The sequence below is a fragment of the Silurus meridionalis genome, chromosome 20, assembly GCF_014805685.1.
Source record: "Silurus meridionalis isolate SWU-2019-XX chromosome 20, ASM1480568v1, whole genome shotgun sequence".
Lineage (NCBI taxonomy): Eukaryota > Metazoa > Chordata > Actinopteri > Siluriformes > Siluridae > Silurus > Silurus meridionalis.
Genome location: NC_060903.1, coordinates 7,561,900 through 7,582,446, shown reverse-complemented (window position 1 = coordinate 7,582,446; position 20,547 = coordinate 7,561,900). Strand labels below are relative to the sequence as shown.

At 36.6% G+C, this 20,547-nt stretch overlaps 1 protein-coding gene across 2 annotated transcripts in view; it reads left to right on the top strand.

Annotated features, from left to right (window-relative positions):
* The window catches only part of sema6ba (sema domain, transmembrane domain (TM), and cytoplasmic domain, (semaphorin) 6Ba), a 150,200-nt gene that overhangs the window by 73,365 nt on the left and 56,288 nt on the right, over nucleotides 1–20,547 (top strand). For both annotated transcript variants that reach the window (XM_046876946.1, XM_046876945.1), the window contains exons 2-5: nucleotides 5,672–5,794; nucleotides 10,739–10,853; nucleotides 18,338–18,398; nucleotides 18,509–18,571. In XM_046876946.1, coding sequence (XP_046732902.1) covers nucleotides 5,689–5,794; nucleotides 10,739–10,853; nucleotides 18,338–18,398; nucleotides 18,509–18,571 — 345 coding nt within the window. In that variant the 5' untranslated portion in view covers nucleotides 5,672–5,688. The remainder of the gene's footprint in view (nucleotides 1–5,671; nucleotides 5,795–10,738; nucleotides 10,854–18,337; nucleotides 18,399–18,508; nucleotides 18,572–20,547) is intronic.

The window sequence follows — 20,547 nt, the reverse complement described above, 5'->3', positions numbered from 1 at the left end:
ATACATGCGGTGCATCTGACAAAAATTAGCAATCTGAAACGGCATTATATAAAACAGAAGCGCATAAACGCAGCATCATATAAATGTATCCTCAACACCTATAATCATCTCCACCAGCGAATCATAATCAGTGTTGTTATTACATCCGATAAAAATGTGTTGTATCATAAAGCTAACAGACTTTAAAACAGCAGGTCCATGGTGTTATACTTATTATGTTCTTTGTGTGCTTCAGGTCATGGAGTTGTTGGAAATATAGTTCTATATTCTCACATTGGGAATCCAAATAGATAACAGCTCACACATAATAAGTGTCTGTCACAATTACCACCAGGGCAAAATGTAAAATTCTGGTTTAATTTTTCTTTTTTTTACATTACCAACATTAGCTAACCTACTTAAACACAATACTGTGGTAATTATTCAAATTGCCAGTGAGCTTAGCTCGCATCATGTCTTTAGCAGGAGGATGCACAATTATTAGTTCATTAAAAAGATACCGATCATTAGTTTTGGTTGCTAGCTAACTTTAGGCTTGCATTTTTGCTAACACAATAGCTTTAATATTAGTTCACCAACATTAATTCAGCTGCTTCAACACAGCATTTTGCTTATAATTATCCTGTTAGCTAACAATATGAGTAATTACGCAGGGATATGCCATTATTGGTTCACTAAAAATATAGCAATCTTTAAACCCATGTTTGCTAGCATAAGTTTGTGTGTAGGTATAGGTTGTGTGTAATAGAAAGGACATTAGTTCAATTGCATGTAAAATGCAGGTGTTAATTACATTACAGCTTTGCCTAGAGTATATAATTCTAACATGCTCTGCTCTAACACTGCGCCAGATTGCTAGTCATCTTTGCTAACATTGTGTTCAGCAGTATTTGCTATTAGTATCTCACTCAATGGATAGCTATCATTTGTCATACTTGCCAGCTAATTATAGGCCAGCATTTTTAACAAAACAGACCAACAGTTCAAAACTGTTTTGATGGCTAGGTGGGTAGAAAAGGAGGCACAGGCGGTCTCACAGGCATGTGGGGTGGACAAAGGTGCATTATTATTAGCCATTATGGGATTAAGAAAATGAAATATAGAACACCATATGCTATTTGTGTCCAGGTAAAAGGTAGATATGTGTAATCATTTTAAAATTAATTACAACACATAGTGTATGTTTTTTCTCTCAGCTTCCCAAAAAATTTGCCCGGAGGTGGATTTGCTAAGGTAGTGTGTGATTGTGTAGACTAATAGTGCCCTGTGATGGATTCTTTACCCAGTATGGTATTCCCTGTAACCTTAACCTTGATAAAATTGTTAAAGGAAGTGAACAGAAGTGAGTTGTATATACTGTAGAATCCAGACGTAAGACATAACTCTGGTATTGTCCCAGATCCCCAATTTTCTTTTCTCCACCATATAATCAATCACCAGACATCTAGCTACACAGGAGAGAAAAGGAAAAAGTCTACACTATTTGTCTCTTAGGGACTGTGAATTCCAAATCTCTATAATACGTTCTTTTCTCTCCCCTCATTCAGTCCAGCTGATTAGAAATAATCGATTGTGTCGGCTTTGTGTTTGGAGCCTCAGAGATGTGGTATACAGCAGCAGGGAAGCTGTGTGTAGATTGAAGTCTTTTGTTATGTCGTGTTGACTGTGCGTCTGCGTTCCAAACTGCTGTTTGCTGTTTGCGCGCGTGGGTAATGTGCTGGAAAAAAAGGAGCTTTGACAAACTGCCATAAATCATCAGGCAATTAAACAATGTGCAGAGGAATTCACTATGTGAATGACGAGGAGGGAAGGACCTGGGGAAAAAAAGGGGAAAAAGTGATGAGCAGATGGTGGCGTCCCTTGTTACGTGCCCTTTTGAACTGGTCACTCAGAGCAGGCATCCTTCCTCTGCTTAAATAGGAAATTGTTCATCATTACTGCTGAGTGTGTCTGTGTGTGGTCTGTCTTCAGACTCTTAATTGTGGGTTGTCTGTGAAGAAGGCGGACTTCACACCTTCAATCTGGAAGCATTCTGGCAAAGTGATTGCCCGAGATAAAAGCTGTTGTCTAGCATTTTTACAGTTACACACGTGTGCGCATACACCACATGCAAGCACACACACACAAACGTATCCATGTACAGTCAGCGCAGATGTTTTTCTGAGGTTGCCTCAAATACCAAAGACGTAATTTGTTTCAATTGCAGCCGTTTTTCATCGTTTTGCTTCTGAAACAGAACAAAGCATTATAAGAGAGAATAATCTTTCTTCTCTAAACTCTGTGTCTCTCATGTCGCTCTTTGTCTTTCTTAATTATGTCTGAGTCAATTTACTGGCATGATCATATTTAGTTACAGTATTGTCAAAGTATCACTCAAATATTGTGAATATTATCATAAAGATTTCGTCTAAAATATCAAAGAATTTGCATATAAAGGAACGAATGTGAACGGAAAAAGATCATATCTGAACAGAATATTTTAAAGTTTAAAATGTCTTACACGTTATTAATATGATGAATCAGCTTAGTCATAGAGGCTTTTTTTCTTTTTTACTGGAAAGCACAATCAAAGGTTCATTGGCAGGTTATTATATTCTTTCCAAGCGAAGTACGTGCATTGTTGGCTTATTAACATAATTAAAATAGTAAAGGTGTATAGAAACACGTCTTTAATAAGTAACACTGAGAAATACTATTACATAGTCTTGGCCTTTTAATAAAGTCATTTTATTACATGTATTAAAAGGATTGTGTCCTATGTCTGATAGTCAGTATTTGCATTTTAGTATGTCTCGACCTGATGCACTACTTTATTAGTTTTTTTTTATAGCTAATATCTTGTCCTAGATTCTTTTCCCTCTGAACAAGGCATTGGAATTTTTGGCCCCAGAACATTTGTGGTAGTGGAGACCAGTACTGTTTGTTGCTGATGATGATGATGAATATTTGTATGTATTCTGTATATGTAAGTTTCAAATATTACAGTGCTGATTATTTAGTTTATCAACCAGCTGATTGGTCAATGTTAAACTTTAATCCATGAACTTTACCAAGACATTCCATTGCATGAAATATTATAGTATGTATCAGGTAATGGACCTCAACAGTAGTCAAGTCAAGTCAAGTCAAGTCAAGTCACCGGCACTGGTCCGTGGGTCAACTGGTCCCAGCCCACACAGAAAGAATCTACATCTGCATAACTTACATTATTTCTGTTTTATTTATTGTCTGATTCTGAACAATGTTTTATTTTGGAAAATTACCTGATTCTCTTCGCCACATCTGTCTATGACTCACTCTTGATGCATGTCAAGATGCCTCACGTCACGTGTCTTACCTACATCCACTACCTTCTTAAAGAAGCTGCTCTGGTTGGTAACACATAATACATTACCGCTAAATTTAAACCCCACAAGCTAGCAAAATGAACAAAAACGTTAAACCTGTCTGTGGCGCAAAAAAGGTTGGGGACCGCTACTGTAGAGCCTTTTTTCATAGATAATTAAAAAAGTCAATTTTTACATTTTATTTTTCACATAGTACGACATTTATTGAAATGCTTTTTTTATGACTGTAAACATAAAAATAAAACTAAATATGAAAATAAAATAAAGTAAAAAAAAAAACAAAGTATTCAAGTATAAAGTATATTATAAATATAAGTATAGCTATAAAGTATGAACATAAGGTTTAGAATAATATAAACTTATACACTACAAAATTTTTTTTAATATATTATATATAAATTACCACTATAATAACATTAGTTAAGCCATTAGTAACCATTACAGAGCATTAAAAACCAGTGGTGGCAAAAGTACACTTCACTTAAGCAGAAGTACAGCGATTCATGTTTTAAAATACTCAGGTAAAACTTCTGACTATTCTTTTTTACTCAAGATAAATTAAGGAAGTTTGGGCATTGACATGTACTTAAGTAAAAAGTAACCATTACTACTACCTGTTTACTGTCATGCTGATAACTGGACGCCACATCATATTCATATTATTGCTGTCAATCGATTAAAATATTTAATCGCGATTAATTGCATGATTGCTGTGATTTTACTCACGATTATTCATTTACTTAATCGCACATTTTTATCTTTTCCAAATGTACTTTAAATGAATACTTACAAATTTTTTTTATACTCTAATCAACATGGGCATAATGAAATATTGATGCCTTACGCAATGTATGTTTATTATTCGTGAAACCAAACTCAACATAGAGCATGAAGTCAAAATATTCTTGTTAAAGTTTAAAAGTAATTATGATGTATTGAATTACGTCAATTCAAACGAAGCTTTTGCTATGTTCCCACACGGACGGTTAATGAGGTGATACCAGAGAAACTGTACCTCTCATAACTTTCATATGGATTACATAATCAGAGAATATTTGTATTCAATGTGAATTGGTTAACTTTCAAGATTTCTATACATGTATTTATTATACCTGTGAGGCAAATATTTACTGGGATTCGGGTTGTTTTATTTGTGTGTCTGTGAAGAGAGATGGCAGAGAGCGCCCCCTGTCTGTTTGCTTTATTTTACAAACGCACAGGGTTTTGTTGTTATTATGAGTGTGTACGAATGAAAGCAGATTTAAGTTTTTTTCATCGTTATGAGGAAAAAATGCCACAAAATGTGTGCATTTGTCGACCCCAAAGGGTTAATTATGTGCGTCATGGCAGATCACAGGTTGATGGGCTGAAAACGGTGTGCAGTGAGAAGACAAAAAAATTTACATTTCACCAAATAGATTAAAACTAAAGTAACGAGCCAGTTTTTAAAATTTAAGAAATCGAAAGTACAGATATTTGTGTAAAAATGTAGAGTGAAAGTCTTGTCAGAAAATAAAGTGAAGTAAAGTACTGATACCAGAAAAATCTACTTAAGTACAGTAATAAAGTATTTGTACTTTGTTACTTACCACCTCTGTTAAAAACCCATTGGGATCCAACAGAATTCTGTAATGGGTTGAGGTTTCAGCAGGGACTACAAACCCGTTTTCAGATAATCACAAATCCCAGCTTCCAGTTTAGATCAATCATTGCTTTTAAACAGGCAATGGGAAAATCTTTATAGATCATCGATTAAATTGTCCATTATTGGTGATAGTGAGAGTTGATCTTGATTGGGATTACTTTTCTGTGTGTTCTCCCCAAGTCAGTGTGTTTTTCTTGTCTCCTCCCACCTCCTAGAACATGCTGGTAGATGGATTAGCTGTTCCAGTCTGCCCCTAAGTGTGAACGAGTGTGCAAATAGGTGTCTGTGCCACCCTGCAATGGATTGGCAGCGCATCCAGACTATGCTGCTGCCTTGCTCCCAGTGTTTCTGGCTCTGAATCCACCACAAATCTGAAGTTGAATGGATGAATAATGACTGAATGTCTATACGACTGAGCAAAAGATTGGTTTCTACCCTCCACATCTAAATCACAGTATATAATAGTTGCTTCTATAACAGATCCATATCTGTGAAGTAGCCTTTTGGCTTTATTCAATTAAGATAATTAAAAGGAATATATGCTCAAGTAATTTTGGCTGAACATGGACTGCGCTACATGAAACGGCACGTGCTAGTCAGTGTAATAAATGCATATAGAGTATTTGTGTTTGGATGTCTACTTCACTAACATTGCAATCCATCTTTTTGTCCCAAACAGTTCTGGCAGCCGATATCATGACAACCCACACCTTCTTCCTCCTGATTCTCCTGGCTGTTCTCCAATTGGCTGCCTGCTCGTTTCCAGAGGAACCAGGCCCTTTAATCTCCACCCCTGCTGAGGGTAAGCCCCTTCCCCGCCTCCACCATCCGCATCTTGTACCCCACCAATTACAGCAGCTGAAGGGTGACATTTGGACAGGGCCCAACGGGATTTCAACCGTGACCAGTAAAGAAAAATCTCATGAGACGTCTAAGAATTTGAGAACAAGCTCATATGAGCCAGAAGGATAGGACCGTACATTTGAAACTTGTCAGGCAAGAATGGGCAAGAACAAAATTAATTAGCGAAAGATGGTTTTTGAATTGCACAACATAATGAAAAATATTGTGATTTGAGTGATATGATTGCAATGTTTTGCACCCAGAGTGTAAAAGCACAGGGTAATGGATTTGTTTATTAGATAAGTGGCAACATTTTACCAGTTTAGTCATTTTAGTGTTATTTTAAAACATAAATAAAATGCTTGTCTGTTTTTATGCATAATGATGCTAGAATATTGTTGTCAGCCTTGCTCCTGGAAATCCAAAACAGCTTATCCCAGTTAACTAGGTCTTCAAAAATACCTGGAGTTTAGCACACAATGTATTTACTTAGATTTAGGCCTAAATAGTAGTTTTTCTTTTCTCTGTTTCTCCTTATTCAATTCTCCAGCATTTCTCAGCCAAATCTCTCGCTACTTAATCTGCAGCTTATGTGCAATTACTATAGAAGAAACATTTTTTCCTGAGTGAATAACAAAAACCCCTTTTATCTCACTTACAGCTGTTCAGTTTTTTTCATTGTAATGTATTTTTTATACAATTTAATGATATAATTTGTACTTTCTGTTAAGGGATTACTTTTTCAGAGATGAAATTTGTGGTTATATATATTAGGAACACCGTTTTGGCTCTGCTCATGCACGAATGCCACAAAATAATAGAGAAAATGTAAGTAACCACAATTAATCTTTACTGTATTTTTCCAGTTAGACATTAGATAAAACTACCTAAGAATCCCTTTATTTTTTTGTGTAGTAAAAATCATAGTAATTGTGGTTCTATGACTCTTGGCATACACCCTGCGGCATACACCTTTTTAGGTTCTCACTAGGTTCATGCCATTTCTGAAGAGGAGAACAAAATAAGAGTTCTGCTTCAGCCCTTTTAACAATATAACAAAAAAAAGAAGATTTTAGGCCACTGATTCTTTCCTAAATAAAGGATTAACATTTGGTTGACACCTATCCAGTCTAAATAGTACCAAAAGTTATGTATGCAGCACAGCAAGGAACCAAGTGCAGGTACTCATTCATTACTTCTACAGGGTCATACACAAAGTCACATGACCTTGGGCAGAAATCTGGCATTTAAACACAAGGTCACTCTGGAGCTGTCTGGCCACCAACACATGTTAGACAGGCTAATTGCCAGTGGTCACAATAAAAGAAAAACCTAAGCAGTTTACAGACACTTGTTTCAGTTCAACATTTTTAAAAGGTTTGAAAGGAGGGACCTCCCAGGGAGAGAAAGAATAATAGCAGAAGAAACCCTGCTAAAGTTTTGTAAAGACTTGTATAGAGATCTTGTCTTTAAGACTGTTTTCTTGACTCTTTCTTTGTAGTCAAACCTATGGGTACAAGTGACCTTAAAAGGGATCTTATGTCTCTCAACTGTTTTAGACAGCTAGTTTGCTCTCCATTGAAGAAATGTGAAGGTTCACCAGAAAAAAAAGCTGTAGTAGAAACCAAGGTCTTATCAATTATTTTTGTGGCCACAAGCAGGAATCTGCAGCCTACTTACTTTCTATAAATTCTATACAATTAGATCAGTGCATCAGTAATATGAAGCCTGTAATAGACGGTGATGTTAGTCATGGGCCAGTACCAAAGGCTATGTATAGAGCACAGTGAGGCAGACCTGTCTGTTTTCCAGGTCTGCAAATGAGAACCACAATCAACAAGGCTTGCAATGCTATGATGGGATGATTACCATAAAGCTAATGGTTCAACAAGGAGGAATACAAAAAGAGGTTGTTTTTTTAGCTTTGAAAGGGTATACCTGTAGCCTGTAGACACAAGAGGATATCTCCATATGGTGTACATCTGCTCTGAAGAAGAAGAGAATAGATGGATATATGACAGCAGTTTTAATTGAAAATGCTACATCATACTTGGCAGTCATGTATACATGCAGGCAAGAGGAAGTAACCAGGTGATATCCTTAGTGGTGAAACATAATGAAATGACTTCTTGTTGTAATTGGCAGCACACTGCCCATGATGTGGACAGAGATTAGACTGAAATGTTGGAGTATTCTTTTAATTATTTTGTATATAAATAATTGTCAGACAAAAGATTTAAAAGCCTCTTTGTCGTGCATTCCAAGCCAGTGTAAATTAGTTGTTCCTGTCGAAATGATCAGAACCAATCATTCTCCTAAAAAGCCACTACAATAAACATGTATTGTGCTAGTTGCATTCTGTGTGCTGCTCTAAAATAAGGGACCAAAAAAGCTGATGTGCTGCATACAATTAAATATTATTCAACTAAATGTAACCTTAATGCCACGATCATATTATTATTCACTTAATGAAGAATATTGGGAGGAAAGAGGATGTCGGTAGTTTTTTCCAGTAATGACCTTTACCAAAGGCATTTTAAAGCTGTTCGTTTTCAACACATCAGCTTGGAATGACCCTACAAACATTGCTTGAGCATTTCCCTGTGTATGTTTCATTACTTCGGAATGGATTGCACCATTTATGTGGTAACTAAAAAAGTTTAAAGGATCGTGCAAACTTGTACCTATGCAACATTAAAACTAATTTTAAAGCCACTTATATTTTTGTCTATACACTGAAAACATTTAAGTTTGAGATTAAAAGATAAATACTAGACAACAGATCAGAAATTCAGCTTTTATGTCCTGCCATTTACAAATTAATGTATTAAAACATAGCATTTAACATAGAACCTTTTGTTTGAACCTGCCATTATTTAAGTTATCAAAAATATTACAACTGACAAGACTTTGAAGAATTTCATGTTGCCTAGGTGTGCCATGTTATATTGATTGTTTAAACAGTTAAAACTCTGAATGTCTACTTTTGGCCTGGGTTTCACATGTAAAGAAAGTAGAAAAAGCAGTAGAACAAAAACATTGTGAGAGCTATATATAAAAACAGAAAAAACAACAATCACCAACACACTTGCCAGGGTAAAGGTGAAGGAATCCAATTCAATAAATGTTTATTTGTATATCACTTTTAACAATGGACATTGTCTCAGCAGCTTTACACTGATAATGTGGTAAGAAAGAATGAATAAGATGTTCTTTACAAGTCTAATTTTGTCCTAAATGAAGTCCTTTCCTTGTCTTTCCTGTAGTCCGGATTCAGTGTAGCAGACTGTTGACATTAAGTAGAGTCCAAATCCATCCTCAAAGCTCCGGTGTTATGCCATAATTTAATGAATCCCCAGGCCGTTGATGTGAAACCATCCCCAGCTGCACAGAGTGGCCACTATCCAGAGGCAGGCTGGGATGAAGTGGGCAGATCCAAGAAGAGGAGACGGGCAGGAACAGGACACTGGAACCTCAGGATCAAGAGAAAGAAAAAAGAAAGCAAGAGAGAGAGAGAGAGAGAGAGAGAGAGAGAGAGAGAGAGAGAAATTGGTGACAGGGAGAGAAGGATATGGATTATTAAGTATCCTTATTGTTGTGTAAAAGTTAAGGATACTGTGCAGTTGGGGACTACGGCAAGAAGTGGCATCATAACTAAAAGAGAGAGCCAGAAGGTTACACAGGCATGAAGGATCTCTGGTATAAAAGACAAGTAGTATAGTGTAGACAGGGGTTATTAAAACAGGGGTGATGTGGTCTGCCTGTTATTTTCTAGATCTAGTGAGGACTCTTGCTGCTGCATTCTGGACTAACTGAAGCTTATTAATGCACTTACTCAAACACCCAAGCATTGCAGTAGTCTAATCTCAATGTGACAAAAGCATGAACTAGTTTTTCTGCATCCTCTAACAACATCATATTTCAAATTTTTCAAAGACTATGGTCAATAATCACACCAAGGTCTTTGACTGCTGTACACACTAAGACGGAAACATCATCCAGAGATCCTACATAATCAGAATGTTTACTTCTAGCTGCATGTGGTCCTAGTAATAGTACTTCCATCTTACGTCCATTCAACTCATGGAGCTCCCTTTGTGCCTTGTCAGGGGTATTGCTAGAACAGGTTTGGGCCTTCTAGATTAAGTCACAAATGTCTTCAGTGTATAGCAAAAACATAACTGTTCTTACCTTTTTAATATTTTTGGCAGCAATTGTTTATATCCATATAATAAATCAATACTACTGAATTATTAAGAGCATTAATTTTCCTGATTATATTCCCAGTGCTACAATACAGCAATAATAAAGAGAGTTGTTTATTTGCTGTAAGCCAACAGCTGTTTCTGCTGTAAAACATGTAAGCACATGGAGACTGGAAGCAAAATGTGTCAACAAATTTCCAGCTGTATTGCATGGTGTGTTTTGTGTGTATGTGTGTGTGTGTGTGCGTGCATGTGATTATGTGCGTGCAACAGTTCTAACAATGGGAAACAGCAGTAGAGCGAGGTGTAAGGCATTGAGCATGGCACATGCCTTGTTTCCATCGGTCATGCCTGGTGAAGGTGTGATTAGAGGCACATTGCTAGAACCAGTGTGATGTATATCTTATCGCTCTCACCACCGTCCTCTTTCTCCTTTTGTTTCTTTATCTCATTTTCTCTTAGTTTATTTTTAAATGGTTAAAACACTATCTTGAACTATTTCTTGTAAGGTTCTTTTGTTTTTCTCATGCTCTGGATCATCTTGATTCTTGGCTTTCTAATATTTCTTCCTCTTTGTTTATCTTCCACATACCCAATCTTTCATTCTCTTTCTGTTTCTCTATTTACTTCATTTTCGAAATTCTCTTTATCTTAATTCATACTCTCTCTCTCTCTCTCTCTCTCTCTCTCTCTCTTAGTTGCCAGGCGTTACCCTGTGTTTCTTGGCCGAGCTCATCGCTCGTACATGCGGCAGGAGCCGCTGTACATTCAGACAGTTCTAAAGGTCAACCGTACACTGTACATCGGTGCCAGGTAACCTCACCTGTTTTCCTCCCCATCTTACAGTAAAACATTCAACTTTTCTTTATATATATAAAATATTATCTTTTTTATGTGAGACATACAAAAATACAATGTAAATAAAAATACCGTCATAGCATGTCCATGAGTCCAAGAGAGCAGACCATGAAGGCTGAGGCTTGGTATACTGTACTGGTATACATTTTTCTTGTCAGTCAGTATTAGCTAATTTTTGAAGAAATAGGCACTCTCCTTTGAGACTGGTCACTACCCATAATGTGTTTTCGGAATAGTAATTAAAATTTGGATGCTTCATACTTTCCCTGGTTGGCAGCTGTCATGCAACAAGGCAGAACCAGCTAGTAGGTAGAATAAATGACTGTAGAATACCTGATTTTCATTTAAAATAGAAGCAAATAGAGTCTTTAGTCCGAGCACAGACACGATTACTGGGAAGTGCCCGAGCCCTTCTTTGACTATCAAATGCAATGAAATGCTCACTAGTATTAAGCAGCTGTGTTTCAGTGCTTAACTTTCTGAGCACGTTTAAATCCAAGGACTACCCGAGGACCACTGCTTGGCCCTTGAGCAAACACTTGACCCTCAGCTGCTCAGCTTAGTTTTCACTCTGGCTGATAGCAGCTGCCCACTGACCAAATGTAATATTGTCATGTGTCCTTTAGCATCATGCCATTTATCATTTGTACCCATTAACCTACGCAGGTGTTATAATACAATAATACAAATCCCAAGCTGAAATAAAATTCGATAGCTAGGAGAATTTTGATGTGCTCAGAAACGTATGTTTTTTTATTTCCTTCTAGTAAGTGCCTAAAATATAAATGAGGCTATGTTAAGTAGTACTGTATTATGTATGGACCACCTCTCAGCACAAATAACCAATAGTAAAGATGTTATAAAAAATGGCTGGTCTGTCAGACTTGTAAAATTACACATGATAAAGTATTGGGTGCTCTGCTTATTAGGTAATGGAGACACATGGCTGCATAGTAGTAGCTGTGTGTCTTATTGTAGTCAAAACTACACAGTATTTGTGGCTCTTTTTTTAAAACCATTTGGAATTTGGGTCTCTCCCAATTCAAATATGTTGGAGGCTAATCTTGTATGGTTGACCAGAGTATATGATAAATTATATGATAACTTTCTGGGAGCGTCGAGATAGCTGCCAAGTGGACAGATTTACTAAAATAAAAAACACTGATAGCTGAAACAAAGCTTAAATAAACAAAATAATGAAATAAACAAATTCTTATTGATATCCAGTAGACATAAAATGGCAGAAGTCGAAGGAAATATAGTTTTAATAGAGACCTATAGTAACCTTTAGAATATTCATTAAAACCAATGCAGTCCCCATTATAACCATTAAAACCATTATATATATATATATATATATATATATATATATATATATATATATATATATATATATATATACAGTACAGACCAAATGTTTGGACACACCTTCTCATTCAAAGAGTTTTCTTTATTTTCATGACTATGAAAATTGTAGATTCAAACTGAAGGCATCAAAACTATGAGTTAACACATGTGGAATAATATATGGAATTATAAACATAACAAAAAAGTGTGAAACAACTGAAAAATGTCATATTCTAGGTTCTTCAAAGTAGCCACCTTTTGCTTTGATTACTGCTTTGCACACTCTTGGCATTCTCTTGATGAGCTTCAAGAGGTGTAGTCACCTGAAATGGTCTTCCAACAGTCTTAAAGGAGTTCCCTGAGAGATGCTTGGCACTTGTTGGCCCTTTTGCCTTCACTCTGCGGTCCAGCTCACCCCTAAACCATCTCGATTGGGTTCAGGTCCGGTGACTGTGGAGGCCAGGTCATCTGGCGCAGCACCCCATCACTCTTCTTCTTGGTCAAATAGCCCTTGATGCCTTCAGTGTGACTCTACAATTTTCATAGTCATGAAAATAAAGAAAACTCTTTGAATGAGAAGGTGTGTCCAAACTTTTGGTCTGTACTATATATATATATATATATATATATATATATATATATATATATATATATATATATATATATATTAGCAGGGTTGTGTTTTCTATTTCTTTTCTTTTCCAAACTTTGTTATTACTCTGATTTGTATTTGTGCTGTTCTCTATATGTATGTAGGCAAGTCTGGGTGAATATCTTTTTATCTTTTTGTGTAGAAATCACCTCTTAGCTCTACTTCATCAGCATACTTCACCTCACTTCACACACAGGATGGCCCGTAATGGACCGATGCCTATTTTCCCCCTAAATTTGAAATTGCTTGAGGATGTAAGCCTCTTTTTAAAATGTACGTTTGCTGCTTTGGAAATGTCAGACTTATTAATGTTCCCCCCACTATCTTATATATGAGTATTTTATTCTAGACAGGATTTTCATTTAAACAGCAGTGACAGGTGTCCTGGTCCGTCTGAAATGGAAATGAAAAATTACACAGTGGAACAATTTCATTACAACTTGAGATCTCTAAAAGCACTTCTGTGATAAGCGCCAGATCCAATAATGTAAAGGAGGTCTTATCCACTCTGAAAGTAATTTTTCCCATCTGCTTTTTATTCCTTTCATTGTCTGTGTGTGTGTGTGTGTGTGTGTGTGTGTGTGTGTGTGTGTGTGTGTGTGTGTGTGTGTGTGTGTTGTATCTATCTATGTGTGCACTCCAGCCAATGGGTGTCTTAAGCAGTGTTGGAAATACACCACACTCGCTTCAAAGCCAGTGCTGACAGGAGGTTTTAAGCTCTCAGGAGAGTTCACATGTGGTCCCGCTTAGAACAGGGCCCAAAGGGTAAACCCTTTAGAAAGGGGGGTTAGGAAGTCAGCCTTTGCCCCCTGCCCTTTACTCTCCTAAAACACTCTCTTCTTGTCTACTTACCGACAGCGGAAACACTACAACTTGGGTTGCAGAATTAGAGGTGGCAGGAAAAGCTGGCAGAAACTGGTTAACACCTTCCAGAAAGTGTGAGGTCTTCGGACAGGATATATATACGAGGCTGAGAGCTGCATGGATTTCAGGAAGAACAGCGCAGGCATATTTGTCACAACCCACGATATAAAACCACAGGGCCATATTCAAGCTTGGCAACTTAAAATCCAAAAGTTTTTATAAGGAAAGTTTACAGAGACACAAAAAAATATATTTTCTGCATTCCCTATTCAGATTATGCAAATCCCTAGTGTTTATCTCGTGTCTTGGAGGTTGTCAGATTTTAAAATGCCTGAGACAGCATTTTTTAAATGTGTCTAGACCACTGTCTTTAAACACAAGCACCTGTCTTGTGCCCCGAAAAAAAAAAAAACCCTGAAAAAGCAACTAGCATTTTTTTTGCTGTCAAATGCAAAATGATGTAGAATAGAAGCAATAGACCATTTTAAAATAAAACCTTATACATACATACAGTATATATATATAAACAATAAACAACTACCGTATTTTTCGGACTATAAGCCGCTACTTTTTTCCCACGTTTTGAACCCCGCGGCTTAAACAACAAAGCGGCTTATTTAGGAATTTTTCCTGGGTTTTTCCTGGTTTCACATCTTCAAGCTAAAAAACTGAGCCCCATAACATTAGACCAATGAAATTTCCGAACAGAAATGAAAAAACGCACCTCATCCGTGTTCTGAGCTGCACGGCATCAGGAGAAAAAACGTTTTTTTTAAACGCACGACGATGCCAAAAGATAAACTTTCGAGATAAATAGTTGTGAAACAAAGGAGGAACACAGTGAACAATGACTTTCTTGGTAGGCTACTGTTTAGATACAAGCTGTTGTAACACGTTGAGTCATGGTTAAGAGAGAGCTCGCTAACTCCAGTTGCAACAGAAATCATATAAGCACAGACAGGTTTCCAAAACTCATGCTTTTTTTATTTTTCTTGGCAACAGCATTATGGGTTAGTCAAAGAAACTTAGAAATGAGTTTTAGAAAATAATAAGGACATATTCCTTGGTCTTGCACACATGCAGTAATAGCGGAAAAATGCGGCGGCAGGCTATTCCCAAAATACCGCTATGCTCTTAAAGGAGCTACAACATATTTCACCCGTGTAATAGACACTGTCGTTAAAGCCTGTGTAAAGTTCATTAGTTTCAGTGTAGACAATGCGGCTTATAGACAGGTGCGGCTTATTTATGTTCAAAATAAAAATCTTTGTCAAATTCAGTGGGTGCGGCTTATATATGGGTGCGCTTTATAGTCCGGAAATTACGGTAATTGGAGTCCACTATATTTTCAATATAACAATATAATGTTGCATGAATAGCATTAAATTATTCGGTCTCATCTAATTTTTGACAGCTTATAAGCACTTGATCCAGCACCTCCTGTTATTTTGCCATGCTTTGTCATGCTTTTCTTTTTTTTCCAGTTTGTATAATAGTAAAATAATTCCAAATTCAAATTTTTGCTATGCTTTTTTGTAAAGAAAACATTCTCTGGTTTGAAGGACAGGCTGACAAAGTACTTAAGTATTTAATTCTCACCTTGAATGGCACTCCATATTTTTTTTCGAGTCAATTTACAAACCAAGAAATACTAGAAATAGCATTCTGCATGACATATTGTGGTTGCATCCAACTGTCAGTGGAGCTGGTGGAACTGGACTTAATACTGCTTCTCACTCCAGCTGATATACTGAAAGAAAAGAATTGCACATTTCTTCTGTTGCACACAAACTTTGAATAGTGCTTATATATTTAAGTATATAGTTATTTACATATGATATCTGTTTACCAGTGAATTCAAGTATTCAATCCTCATTACAGCTGCAAGAAGTGGAATCTTAGTGGTTAAGATGCTGGACCTCTGATTAAAAGGCTGTGCCCTTAACACCTAAGCTGAGTTAATAAAATACTATATATATAAAAATAAGATCATACTACATACAGTAGAACATACAGTACCTGAACCAGTTGTCAGCTGTGTATATGAGATGCATGAAGGATGGAAGTACTTTCATGTAAGCACAATGCATCACAGGAACAGTGTATTAGAATTGATCATTGTGGTTGTAATTTATTAATATTTAGAGTATATATCATAGTTGTTAGGTGTTAAAATAGTACGATTCTACATGACCAAAATATTAACCTTGTTGTCTTTGTCTCTAAAGACAACCATGTTAGTAATCATAGTCTGTATCTGTCTGATTAGGTAACAACGGAACCTTAGCAGTTCTGTCTTTAGGGAGACTCATCAGTGTCATGCATCATAATTCACAGAATTTGTTTACCTGCAAATCTTTCCTGACATCTCATGCTACAAGAAGTGTGAGCTGAACAACTTCTAATTAGCTAGAATGCCACATTTATTGATTATTAGGTTTTGTACTTTGGGTCATTCAGGAACTTAATTAGGAGTGCGTATCAGAATAGTAAGTAACAGCATCCAAATATGTATTTGTATATTTATTATTATATTAATATTGTTATTATTATTTAAATATTATTATTAATATTATTGCCAGCTGACAAACAAGTTATTTTCTTTTACCAAAGTGACAATTCTTTCAGTTATGTCCTTCAAAGAGGGATAGATTACACTTCACTAGATGCATGCAAATTTATTCTGCCTTCCATCTGCAAATGCAACTCAAATTGATGTCTCAAGACAAATGCCTGTCATCCATACAAAAATGTGGGGCTTACCTTACTGAGAATGATGCAGGTTTTCAAATTTGGCCAAATTAATTTTGCCTTCTGGGGTTCACATTGTTTAGATTGGACTTACACAGATTCTTAAAGCTCAAAAACCTCCAAATAAAGAAAAATAATACAATCAGGATTTTGCAGTCTAATCCTGAGTTCAGTTGAAACGTTGTTGAGATGCCTAAATAGGGTTCCTTTCTCCGGTTTCCTTTCACCTCCTTAAAACATGAATGTGGGTGCACTGGCTATGCTAAGTTCTAAATTCATGTATCAGTATCTGTATGCATTCTTTTTTCAGGGTGTATTCTGGCACCTAATACCCAGTATTCCCAGGATAGCTCCCAGATCTACTTCTCTGACTAGGATTAATGAAGATGGATGAATGAATTAATCCAAGATGATTGTAGTTAGCAAACAGAGCAAGATGTTAGACGAGAATTTGGAATACATTTTTTTTTTTTTGCTGAAACGGAATGCTTTTTTAAGGAAGTAGTTTTTATTTAGGTCGAACTGTTCGAGAAATTTGAAAAGCATGTTGTCAAGATGCCAAAAGTGTGCATGACAAATATTTAAAAAATGATTGGTTCACACTTTTCTTGATCACTGCATGTGGTAGTGTAGATAATGCGAAGGAAGGTTTATAAATAAATTGCCCAGAACTAGATAACAGAATAGTAGTCTCAGAAACTGCCTAAGCAACACTGTAACACAGATTCTGTAATGAAATATATATAATCCTGTGACATGTCGGTAAACCAAACCAAACCAAACTGCAAGGCTAAATGGGCAGCTAACATTTTTCTCAAAATGCTTGGTGTGGAAATGGCCTCCTACATAAAGCACCTTTTTTCAAAGAAAATGGCATTTTTGTTTTCAGGTTTTGATGCTCAAAATATTGGCCGTAAATGAGGCTGTGATTTAAAAAATGAGCACATTGAGCCAATTCCATGACTCCTTCAGTAGTCCACATTTATTCTCAATCCCAAGAGGGAGTGTATCATCTTTCGTCTGTTTTAAAGATTTCATTAGTTTAAATTGTTTTTTTTCTTTTTTTCTTTTTTTAATGTTTGACACTGGGAGCTGTAAATGCACTGCGGTAATGGTCTAGCTGTTATAATTGGTCCCACAGTTCCACATAGTAGTAAAGAGTCTGTTCTTATGTTCTTAAATTCAACCTTTTAAGATGTCACACAGATAAAGGATAGATTCCTTAATGCCGTATATCGATGTCATTAACCTTAATTTGGATCCAAAATGTCGTTTCAAATATTCACTTTCCCTCCCAGCTTTGACTGATAACTAATGCATAAAACATTGGAATGCTTTATTAAATCGGTGCTCTCCTGCAATTTGGAATATCTGAGTGCACTGTAAAAGCGATTCCTGATCAAACCGTACATGCATCAAAATATGCGTTGTGTTGTACACATTTTTCCCTCATTTTCTAGATAATATTTAGCCCATTTGTTATTATTGGTTACACGGTAGCCATTGTCACTATTGCCATTAATCTATAGTAAATTATTTTATTATTGTAGATTTAAAGTACATTATAATACATTGAAATCCAAATTGCCATTTAAAAAATTTATGTAAATATATTTTGACAATATATTTTGACACTCATGAAAACAATAACAGCAGCAGCACCAGCAGAAGGATGTTATATTCCTGAAAGTTGTGATATATAGCATGCGTTACAAAAAACTCTTTTTTTCTCTAATAAAAAATAATTTACCATTGAGGTTCTGAGAAGAGTTAAGTTTTCCTTGTGTTATTTCTGATGAATGGTGTGTGTGTCCGCGTGTTTTAGAGATGACCTTTACCGTGTGGAACTGGACCATGTAACAGGGGATGAGATGTTCTACAGCAAAGTAAGTCCTACTGCCTCACACACGCACATTTTCGCTGCATCGTTAACGTTGGTGTGGTCTAGTTTCTGAATATGTGAACAAACCAATTTCTGTTTCTTTAACAACTATAGAAACGAACATGGGAATCCAATAAGAATGACATCCGAATCTGCAGGATGAAGGGCAAACATGAGGTGAGTGCTTCGAAAATGTTTCTCAGTGGGCGTGTGACGTGTGTGCTAAATGGCTTTGAAGAAGTACCTCAGTGCATATAAACATTGTGAGTATATTCCACTCTGACAAATGCTTCTTAAGTGATCTCGTGTAAATATGCAGTTTAGCTGTACAGTATTCAGAGGAGCTTGACTCCTGACACATTAGCCTATGCTTCTTACAGCATTGTGTGCAGAAGTGGACAGTGTGTTTTTTTGTTGTCTGGTGCTGTTAGTTAATTGATTAGTTATGCTGATGCTGATGAGATTTTAACCTTTAGACAGTGAGTTTGTTATTGTCATTTATTGACTAGGAAAAATAAGAAATAGAAAAGTCAAGTCAAGTTTATTTCTATAGCGCTTTTCACAATGGACATTGTTTCAAAGCAGCTTTAAAGAATTTAACAGTTAAGGTGAACGGTGTGTATTGATCCCTGATGAGCAGCCATTGCGACAGTAGCAAGGAAAAACTCAGTTAGATGTTATGAGGAAGAAACCTTGAGAGGAACCAGACTCAAAAGGGAAACCATCCTCATTTGGGTGACATCAATAGTATGATTATAGTCTTTAAACAATACAGAACACTGGAGAGTGAGAACTAACATGAGCACTGGAATGTAAGATTATAAGTAATGTCCTTTCTACAGTCCTATACAGTCATTTGAAATTATTGAACCAGGAGCTACTAAGTAATTCATAGAAAAGCTCAACATTTGATATCATCATAGATCCAACACCAGCTTCTCCATGCCAGAGCCTTTAAACACTCAAAGAGGTCCAATGTCCAAACTCCACATAAGGTGGAATCCAAATGGCACTGGTACGTCTCTAGATGGTCTAGATGGTCTCTAGATTTTAAATGGTATTCTTACTGGATTTTTCCTCCTCCAGAAAACATATCAATAGTTCAACTGGTTTAAAATGGAATTAGGATATATAAGATAATGTGTAAGGTGTGTAAATGTGTGTGTTCATGGTGCCCTACAGTGGGCTCTGAAGGCAGATTCTGGATCCACCCAGACCCTGAGCAGGTTAAAGCACTTCCTAAAAATAAAAGAGTTTATCGTTCAGTAAATACACACTTAATAGACAAAAGTATTGGACACCTGACTTTTCCAGCTGTATGTGGTTCTTCTCAGAACTGCTACCACAAAAATTGAGGCACACAATTGTATCGATTGTCTTTGGATATGGTAACATAAAATGTTCCCGAACCTGATCCACTGAGCTCGTATAGATATGGTTTACATCTTTCCAGAAGAGTGGAGGTTATTATAATTGAAATGTTCAAAAAGCACAAACAAAACTCATGGTCTGGTGTCCACAAGCTTTTTTTCATAAAGTGTAAGTTAAAAGGGTGATTATGTTTTTAACGAATGATACTTATTGGGTCTGTATTTGTACAATTTATTGGTCGGCACCAGATCTAGTCAATATAGTAATACTGTATATAATGTGTTCAAGATTCTATTACAGTGGAACCCGCTTATCTCGACCTCGGTTATCTCGACAACCCTATTAAGTCGACGTTTTTGAAGTGGAACCGCCAAATTCTCGCTTTGTCAAAGCATTTTTTATCGGTTATGTCGATTCTTTTATATCGCCGAACCCTAATATCTCGAGCACAAGGGGGGAAAAATTTGCCATTTAACGTCGGTTATCTTGGTGCAGCCGCAGAAGAACTCGTGGAAGTGGCGGAAAAATCAAGTCTTACAGCTGCTACAGGTGTTGTATTGTATACTGGTGAATCTCTGCTGTTAGTTAGTGCACATATGCCTTTTGTTGTTAAATGTTATGCGATGAACGGGAGGCGAAAGCCGCGCTTGGCGGCGCGGAACGTGGGATGAGCAGCAAAAGCATAGAATGAACACCGGCAGGATCGGGGGGGAATCCGCGGTGCGCTTTGGGAAGAAAAAAGCAGCCGTTGAGAGAGTGCCGGTGGGAAGGAACGTACCGGG